At 39.0% G+C, this 9,899-nt stretch overlaps 1 protein-coding gene across 1 annotated transcript; it reads left to right on the forward strand.

The window, feature by feature from the left end:
• The first annotated feature begins 1,538 nt into the window (after positions 1-1,538).
• On the forward strand, positions 1,539-6,016 carry IL22 (interleukin 22). The gene is made up of 5 exons (XM_004676517.1): positions 1,539-1,721; positions 2,120-2,188; positions 2,289-2,441; positions 3,291-3,356; positions 5,918-6,016. Exons 1-5 carry the CDS (start codon positions 1,539-1,541, stop codon positions 6,014-6,016), a joined length of 570 nt encoding a protein of 189 aa, XP_004676574.1.
• Positions 6,017-9,899: the final 3,883 nt, after the last annotated feature.

A 9,899-nucleotide genomic window follows, 5' to 3' on the forward strand; every position in this document is an offset into this window, starting at 1 on the left:
ATAGAGAGTTTCCTGGTCTTTTCCTTGGGCTCATAAACAACTCCAGCAAATGTCTGACATGGATTTCACACATTTCTGTTTCGTCTCCCTAACTCTTCCTTTTGCATTTTTCTCGTAAGGCCAACTTCCCAAACACTCAGTGTCCTGATATTGTCCTAACCTTGCGCGGTGGCTGCTCACTTTTGTCTATGTCACCTCCTAAAATGCTCAATATTCTACATTTATGTTCTCTCCTTCCTCAGTTCTTCAAAACTCTCGATATTAACAAGCAGTGAGGAGAAAAATGGGATCAACCAATTTGCACACATTGAATGTGTATTCAATGTCTTTCACTAGGAGTAGACCATGCTGCTCCATCCTTTGAGAGGCATTTCAGTCGTTTTTAGGTTGAATTTTAAAATATAATGTCTTCTTTCAGATGCCAATGCATAATAAAAATTGTCATAAAAGTTTTGGACAGTACTTTGAGATAACATGTATATTATTTTGACTTAGAGCAGGTAACATTTCAAAATGAACTACGATACTCATTGTATATCATAGGCTAAAAAAAAAATAGTGATCTGAAGACTGTACACCAATGTTACTGTGATAAAAAAAACTAAATAAGAATCATTTACTGCAAAACTTAAAAAGATTACATTGAGAAATGAGCACAGAAGACTTAATCATTAATATTTTCATTCACAGGACAAAAAATGTCCAATTTTAAGCTGATATTGATTAAAAGTCAAGAAAAAACTTTCACAATATTTCCATCTCTGTACTTGCTGATGCTTTTAAAAAGTCCCAGAACGTGAGGAAAATGGCCAATACAGCTGTTTTCAAAATGTGTCTTCTTTAAGGTTAAGCTTATTTCTTTAAGGTGCAGTTGGAAGTATCTCCAACTGTCACTAGTATTACTTGGAAGCAGAGGATATAGGACACAAGTCCCTTGTTTCTTCTGATCATCTCTGCTGAGATAAGAATTTATGAAACTGATGGGAACATGAGTCCTTGACAAAAATGCTTAGGTAGTTACTATAGGAGATCAAAAAGTCTTGCACACATTTGGATTCTATGAAAGTACAGCAATTCCTTCCTTTGAAAAAAAAATGTAGGTTTAGAAAATTTCTGGAATTTGTCTTAAAAACACCCTCTGGTCACCCTAATAGTTACGTTTTAGGGAAACAGTTGTTTCTCAAGGTGGGAAAAACAGGTGGTGGCCTTTTGTGGCTCGCGTGGTAGCTGTTCTCAGAAAACACCACTGGAAATGAGATAATTGCTGATGTCATTATTTTACACACACACACACACAAACTTGGGTGTCCCAGGACTATAAGAGCAGCAGCTTCTACCTTCTGATCATCATAGGCAGAATCACCCCACCAGGTGAGTGCTTCAGCAAACTTGGTATGAGGGATTGATTTGATACTTGGTTTTGATACTTAGATTTGATGCTCAGTTTACTTCATGGTATTTTTGCCTCGTATTCTCTTGATTGTAGGTTTTCCTCTCTCATCACTGGTCACTGATACTGTCACATTGCTGCATCAACAATGGCCACCCTGCAGAAATCTGACAGCCTTTCCCTCATGGGGACTCTGGCAGCCAGCTGCCTCCTCCTGATTGCCCTCTCAGTGCCTGGAGGAGAAGCTGCACCCATTGGGTCTCTCTGCAAGCTTGACAAGGCCGAATTCACAGAGTACATCACCAACTACACCTACCTGCTGTTCAAGGAGGTACTCGTCTTGGCCTTTCTTTCCACTTAGGTCGTATTTTATAGACGAGGCAGTTGGGTACAGATTGCCTGTTATCTATCTACTTGCAAGCTGAATAGGTTTTAGTCGTCTCTGCAAAGCACTTCTAATATTTTTAAGAACCAGTCAGTTGTCACCGCATGGGTCTTTAAGATACATACATTGACTTTTACCCCAACAGGAGGCACTTTATAGCCCATCTGACTCTTCGTTTTCCCCTTTACTCACCTGAGCATTCTTTTAAATGCATGCCCGCACCTGAATTTCCTTTTTAGTCTTCATTGGGTACACTGGGGAGAGTTAAGGGAGCACATTCCACCTCTATAGGCTTTTCTTAGATCTGCTCATGTGTACACACTTAGGTTGTTATTTTCTTGCAGGCTGCTTCAGAGGATAAGAACACAGATGTTCGGCTCATTTGGGACATCAAACTGTTTCGACACGTCATAGTAAGTCCTCTGAGGTCATTTGGAGTGGTGGCGGTGAGGGCTTGAGTCTTCTGCTGGCTCCTGTTTTAATATGACTCCTACATTTCACTTTCACTAGCAGAAGACAGAGCGCTGCTACCTGATGAAGCAGGTGCTGAACTTCACCCTTGAAGAACTGCTGATGCCATTCTCACAGGAATCATCCAGATTCCTGCCCTACATGCCGGAGGTAGTGTCCTTCCTGAAGAGACTCAGCAACAAACTAAACCAATGCGTAAGTTCCTCTTCCCGCTAAGTCCATGATTCACTTCCACTTTGAGCTCTTTCCATCCCAGGTTCACTGTCTACCTCTCCTTCTTCCAGCAAGAGGTGCCGTAGCCATCATTTTGGGAGTCATATGCATGTGCAATCAGAATGATTTTGCTTTTATTGAGTCGCCTTTGGAATTTATGATGATAAATGGGGTCTAAAAGATGAGTGACTAGGAAGCACACTTGTTAGCTCTTGGGAAAAAGCAACTCTTGGTAAAACACCTTGAGGTGAAAGTGGATCCGCTGAGTGGGAATTGACAGTGGAGGGGATGGGAATGAGACAAATGAGAAATGAAAGGATTTAACTTTCCATGGTGCACGGGTAAAGACGGCTGCCCTTTAGAGGTCATAGGAAGTGACAAATCCAGAGGTGTGAGAACTTGATGTCTTTGAACATCTCTAACTGTGAGAAAGTTCTGAGGGAAGTAGGCAGAATGAAGGGGACTTAGTGTTCATGAAGAAGCTACTTTTCACACAGACGTTTAATCTTTCTTCTGAGCATGCATTTTTGTTGAGGTGTAGTTTAAGTTTTAGCTTTGAGAGAATTTGCATAAACCACTCTACTCTTTACACACTTAAGCCTCAGAAGGATTTCCCAAAGGTGAAGCGAGGTCCTGTATAAAGGAAACGGATGGGCTTTTGAGGGCCAAATTAATTCAAGAGCTCAGAAAATTTAGGTCACTGGTGAAATCTAGGTTATCGTGGGCAAAATTGCTAACAGCTTTTATTGCAGGTGAATTGTTAGGAACCGAGGTTCATAAGGTTTCAGTACAACAAAGGTTAACATAGTTACTCTGGCTTTCATTTTGCAGCACATTGAAAGCAAAAACCCACATATCCAGAAAAATGTGCAAGAGCTGAAGGACACAGTGAAAAAGGTACTAATGTGGATGTTAAACCCTTATATCAGAGACAAATATTATTTTTCTTCTCTCCCATACTGTGATTTTTATTTTACTTAATTCTTTTACCATTGGGTTTATTATTTAGATGCCTGTATGATGTATCTATATACCTATAAATCAATTTCCAAATTTTGCAAATTATGGCATTCTAAAGTTGTCTGGAAAGTTGGGTCAGCTAATCGCCTCTGCTGTGGCAGAGCCAGGCTAGAATGCCGCCTCCTTGAGTGCTCCCCCAGACTAGCATTCTTAGCAGCAACAATCCATATTCGTGTTATTATTATTATTCATTCTTAGGAAAATTTAACATTCCTGTGGACTCATGTAATAAGGAGGGGCACTTGTTCCAATACAGAAACGTGCCTGGAGGTAGATTTATTTGAAGTGATTTTTGAAACCATTAATTTGATGATCTAAAATTTTGAGAAATAAACTAAGAACAAACAAAACAAAAGAGATAAATGCATAGAGGATGAATTTCCAGAATGAGTGATATATATACTTGATCATTATAATTCCCAATATCTGTTGATTTTATCTTAAAAGCAAGTGTGAGCAAACCCTCATTTCCTTTGCATATACTTCAAATACTATGAAAATATTTGCCATGGGCTCACTGTGGTGAAATGAAAGTCTGAATTGGGAATCCTTTTTGTTCTTCCTTTCCTTCCCCTTCCATTCTAGTCTCCTCTGTCCCTCAGCAAATCTCTAGTGAGCATCTATGTAGTGTAGGCTGTGCCTGGTTCTATAGTGAATGATATTATAATGTGGCCTATTTGGGGAGGAAAACAATAGAAGAGTCAGTCTAGCAATTGTGACTCATCAAAAAACCAGAGGCTTGATCAGTAGCAGCAAAAGTGGTGCACTAGCTAACAGATGCAATTCACTACTCAGAAGTACGCAGGCTCAGTTGATGCCGTTTTCGGTAACAACTTTAACCTAACCTTCCCTTTTTCCATCTTGATTTTTTTTAAAGTTTTATTTATTTGTGCATACAGAACTGGGGTACAGGCCAGAAGTGCAGGGGCAGTGAGAGGATTCACCAGAGACAGAGTGGGGAGCAGAACAGTCGGAGTGATGAAGTACACTGCTGAAGGGAGCAAGGGGTGGGTCAGGAGAGGTCTGCTGTGACCTGCGACATGCGACATGCGGATCACCTCCTTGGGGGGAGCCACTCATGCTGAAGTGGCTTTAGCTTCTTAGTGCTGTGCTTTAACCCGCTGTGCCACCAGGGAGGGCCCTTCCAACTTGATTTTTTAAAAAAGTGTTATTTCCCGAGCATGATTTAATGAATGTGACTGTTCCTGCCTTTGATAATTGAAGGTTTTGTAGTTTTTCACTGTGAAGATCAATTCTCTTGCTGTAGAACAAATGCCAAGATATTGCACACTGAAATATTGCACTTCTGTTTGAAAAATCCAGTATCAGCTCATTTCATTGTCTGTAGAAAGGTGAAGTATATGCTAGAAAAATCTAATGGCCCACTACATGAGAAAACAAAGGTTTTGAAGCTTGCCATCCATTTAGAGAGCATGAGCTTGCACATTTTCAATAGGGTGCCTTGTGAAAGAGTGCTTTTGTTGCTTGTACTCTCCTCCCTCCAGCTCTAAAAAGCATAGGGGAGAGAGGAATGTTAGTGAGAGGAAGCCCAAACATGAGGGAGAGCTGGTAAGGATGGTAGGGTGGTCTTGGAGCCTTTAATTCCCTGTCTACTGCCCCCACACCTCTGGCCTACACCCCAGTACTTCTTTGCAAATATAAAAGTAAATAAATAAAAATAAAACAAAGAAGAATGGAGGTCAGATAGGCATGCAAGATAAACTTTAAAATTGTTCATAGTCTTGGGAGTCTTTGAGATCTAAAAAATAGCCCTTGGTATTATGTCAAAAGAAATAAGGAAAGGTGGAATGGTGGAAGGGGGTAGGAAGAGAAGGGAGAACATAGGATAAAGGAGAGTAATGATGTCTGTCTTTTTTCTTAAAATAATTTAGAGCAAATGAAATAGATTAGATGAATTTCAGAGGAGGACCTTTTGGATTTGAATTTGGGTTTCTCTCCTATTGTGTTTGTCAACTTCAATTACATGCTACTTAGAAGAAGGAAAAAAAGGAGAAGGGATCTTAGGAACTACATTTGGTTTGGTTTTGATTCAGTGTTCTTTGAGCTGAGTTGAGTTGTTAAAATTATTAATGGATCATAGATGACCAAGACACAATGGGTGCTACCCTGGGTCCCTCAGATTTCCCCCTGCTCCCCTCCTCTTTGGCCAGGCAGAGGTTTAAGACAGCTTAGTCAGTGTAAGTAATGTTTGAGATTGATGCCAGTTGGTGTCTTTTTAGTTACCTAGTTACACTTTTTAAGATTTTTTGGCAAAGCATATCATATACTTGCTCCAAGGGTGGTATTATAAATTTTTACAAAAGGCTAAAAGTTGGTTTGTGTCTCTAGCATCCTAACTATGCCACCGTCCCTCTAATTTGCTCCTCTTTGAAAACTTAAATAAGTGCTTACAGACTTGTGTGTTTTTATTTTCACAGCTTGGAGAGAGTGCCAAGACCAAGGTAACTGGAGAAGTGAATCTTCTGTTTGAAATGCTGAGAAAGAGTTGTGCTGATCAGAAGGAAGCTGGAAACTAGCTAACTATTCTTGCCTGTTAGGAATAGCAATAAGATCCCCAAAGGTTTTTCTTTTACCAAACAGGAAATGGCAAGTTAAACTCCACAATCATGGATAGATTCTAAATAAGTCTCTGCAGAATTTTAAAAAAGAAAAAAAAAAGTCTCTTGTGTCCATAACCAGAAAATTGACTTTCTAAACATAATGATATTTATTACAATTTTATTATAGTTGATGTTTTACACCTGTTAAGTTATTTAGCAATTGTCTATTTTCACAAAGACAACAACTTCTCGTTCTTTGGAAAAAAAACCCTAATAACTTCATTCTCATAATCAATATTTTATGAATTTATTTATTGTTATAATTACACATTTTATTTAAATTATTTTATTAATAAGGATGTATTTATAGAAAGATTGTATTGTCATTGGAGTTTAAGGCTAATATAAGTGTTTATGATTAATTATAGAACTATAATATGTTTATTTGACCTTAATAAAAGTTTTAATACCTTGAATTGTGGTTTTGGGATTTCTTGAATATTATCACTGTGATTCCTCTATTGTGATCATCAGCATTATCATCATGTAATTATTCCCATTTGCTTAATAGGCCCCAAAAACATGATATAAAAATGACTTTTTAAAAAATTTAATACATCATCACTTCAAACAAAACTCAGCAAACAGCAGGTTGGCCATTAGTAGGGGCCATGCTAATCTTCTCTGTATTGTTCCAATTTTAGTATATGTGCAGCTGAAGTGAGCGCACACAAAAAATGACTTTATTTTTAACTCTGAGCAAAACAGTTAGCTATTAGTATTATCTCTACTTATAGATCAGAAAACTGCATCAGAGATGTTAAATCACATTATGTAATTATAAGTAACTGGCCCTTGTTAAGCCAATTCTGTTTAATTCCAAGGCTCTCTGCTATATTATTGCCTAGATTTGTTGTTAATTGAAATATATTTCAAAAGAATAAAGGTAAGGGATTAAAACTAATCCAACTATACCATTAGCAATTTGTGGATAAAAGAAAGAAGTGTTGTTTCTGGGGAGAAATAGCTGTACCTCTCTATTTGAAGATGAGCAGCTATCATTTTACTCCAAACCTAACAGGGAGGACTTTCTGAGTTCTGGGAGTTATATTTGCTAGCAGAGATTAGCACTGATAGAGAAGTCTTATGGGTGAAAGATGGAACACACTGAGCAAAGGGGAAAGATACAGATCTTTAAAATTTGTATAGTGATACAGAGAAGAGAAAGTGGAGGGTAGAGTTAAAAGTTGGATTCATTCAAGGGGGGGGAGGTGGAAGGGTAGGGGGGAGGGAAATGCACGGGATTATGGTGATGGCACACGGGTGACTTGGTGATGGGAAAACCACGGGGATTACAATTGAGATGGAAAAAAAATGTACAAAATGATGTAAAAAAAAAAAAGTTGGATTCATTCTATGAAGAAGAATGGGCAAACTACACCAACAGTGAAGAGTGGTTACTTGGGGAAGGGCTTCCCCAGTACAGTGCATATAGATCTTTCTAAGAAGGTGAAAACCAGGGGTCAAGTGGTCAGCTATTTAAGGTGTTTCCTCTTCCAAATGAAAAGAATCAGGAGTCAAAATGTATTGGACAGATCACTCACCAAATGTTTGCCTAATTCTTGCAGGAGTAGGAAAACTTATAGTGATCATTGGTGAGCACATAAATGAAATTGCATGTTCATTTATCAATGAAGCACAATTAACTGTGGGTATGAGCTCCGAGGGCTGAAATATACCAAAGCTGAGTTTCAGCAATGACCGAATCCTAATGAGCTCTGCCTTCAGCAGAGGTTTATTTTATACACTTCAAGCAGGCAGTGGGATGACATTAGCATATGAAAGGGGCTGAGATCACAGTCACCTTTTTGCTAAGAATAGTTTGGGGTCGTTTTGACCTTTAGTTGAGATTATAACATTTTTAAAATCAATCTATCAAGGTTAAAACAGGTAGATAGATTCACAAAGTTTAAGACTAATATTACTATACTTACCACAGTGAAGATTAACCAAAATAAATTCCCTTAAACATTATCTATTACTTAAGGGCTTTCATTCTCATAGAGACATCCTAGGGGGTAAAGTAAAGTGAGGGCAGGAAGAGGAAATTTCTTGTAAATTAAATTAAGGTAAGATTCTTTGAAAAACTTGTTAGAAAGTTTAAGTGAGTTTTCTTGAAGTCTAGATGGTAGAAAATCTGATTATCTCTGCATAGGCGACTTGGGTGAATATCCATATCTAAAGACTAGATAGTAGGAAGTTTGAGTGGTTTTTAGAAACTGAATAGAAGGCTATGGTGAGATAGCAGAGTGATAAGGTTTGGGTTTTCCTCTGGCAGTGAGAGAGACTTTGCAGTAACAACCATTTGTTTTTATTAATCAGCCAGTTGTTTAATGACTTTTGACTTCAAGAGGAATTTCTCAACCTGGTACAGTGCTTGCTTGTCAGGGCTAGGTAGCGCCTTCTGAGGCTGAGGCAATCCAATTGTAAGCTGAAGGTTGCTCAGAATATTTTGATATTACGATTATACAAAAAAGGGAGGTCATAACATAAGTCAGTGTGGAAAGTCTGATTTTTCAGAGCATTTCCCCTCCACCCATACTGTGTCTTTCGACAGAGGTTGCATAGCTTGTGTCAGGTAGTCTTCTAGAAATTGAGCCATAAGTGGAAACATACTGTAACAGGTACAGGTTTCATGGACTCCGCCCCTACTCCAGATGCTGGAACTCCAAATCCCATCAGTACCAAGAAGAAGCACGCAGGGATGTGAGGGCGGAGCTAAGCAGCGAGGTTGGGATAAAACTGGACATGTGGGCTCTTGGGCTCTCTTGGCCTGGTGGTTCGCAGCTGATCGTTTTGGTGCTCAATCGGTTTTCAGCGTGCCGGTAGAGTCCGCGTTAGCAGAACTGGTAGGACATCCTAGTTAACCTGTTTCTCTCCCTCTTTCCCTGGGTTATCCCTTTACCTTTCTCCTTATAAATAAATCCATTATTTAACCTTTTGTGTGTGTCCATAATACGATTGAATCGTAAGCGCACGGGTGAAGAGCCACAGACCCAATTCACATTGGGGTGCCTTGTAACAATACCCTTAAAATTGGATTCAAGAATGTTTCCAACCCAGTGAAAGGAATCTGAAATGAAGAGAAGTTCTGAATGCCAATGAACATAAGGCATAAAATGCTAGGATCTGCTCCAGTTCTGTATGGCAATGCTGGCAATTTTGGCAGCTGCATGAGAGAGTCCAAAATACTTGCAGGGAGTTTTGACATAATTGCTAGTTGGCAGCTGCTGTTACAAAGCTGATTATCAGGCATCAGTGATTGCAGCTAGCATTTGCCTGGCACTATCAGCACTGATTTTGACTTTTACATTGGTAGAGATCTGAGGTGTCTCCTCCCCCTGTCGTAGATGACAACCACAGATCTTCAAGTAGACTAATCTGTGAACTTGTGTCAGACACAAGTCTCCTGAGACATTAATCAGCGTTTTGGGTTGACAAGAGAGTTCCAAACATGGGAAAGATTTGATATGACTCATGCTTTATAAAGATCACTTGGCTACTGGGTGGAGAGCCAGACTCTCAGGAGTAAGAGAGGAAGCAAGAGCAATCAATGGTCTGGGGAGTAGGTGATAATTGGGTGAACTTAGTGTGATGCTTATTTTGTGTTGCCGAGGAATGTAGTAGTATGTGTGGGTCGTATTCAACCAACAGGAAATGTGATCATTTAGCTTTCCGTTGGTCTTTCATTTATTCCATATTATTCCTTAGCACTCAGGACTTTACATAGGAATTTTAAGACATGTTGATTTTGTCTTGTAAGAGGATTAGCTTTTTTTTTTAAACTTATTTATTCATA

This window comes from Condylura cristata, unplaced genomic scaffold (genome assembly GCF_000260355.1).
Source record: "Condylura cristata isolate star-nosed mole 26May11 unplaced genomic scaffold, ConCri1.0 scaffold00004, whole genome shotgun sequence".
Lineage (NCBI taxonomy): Eukaryota > Metazoa > Chordata > Mammalia > Eulipotyphla > Talpidae > Condylura > Condylura cristata.

Bases quoted from the DNA above. Each gene is read 5' to 3' on its own strand.
- IL22 (XM_004676517.1), top strand. From the start codon at position 1,539: ATGGCCACCCTGCAGAAATCTGACAGCCTTTCCCTCATGGGGACTCTG. The intron at 1,722-2,119 runs GTACTCGTCTTG...ATTTTCTTGCAG, and splicing joins CCTACCTGCTGTTCAAGGAG to GCTGCTTCAGAGGATAAGAA. The intron at 3,357-5,917 runs GTACTAATGTGG...TTATTTTCACAG, and splicing joins TGAAGGACACAGTGAAAAAG to CTTGGAGAGAGTGCCAAGAC.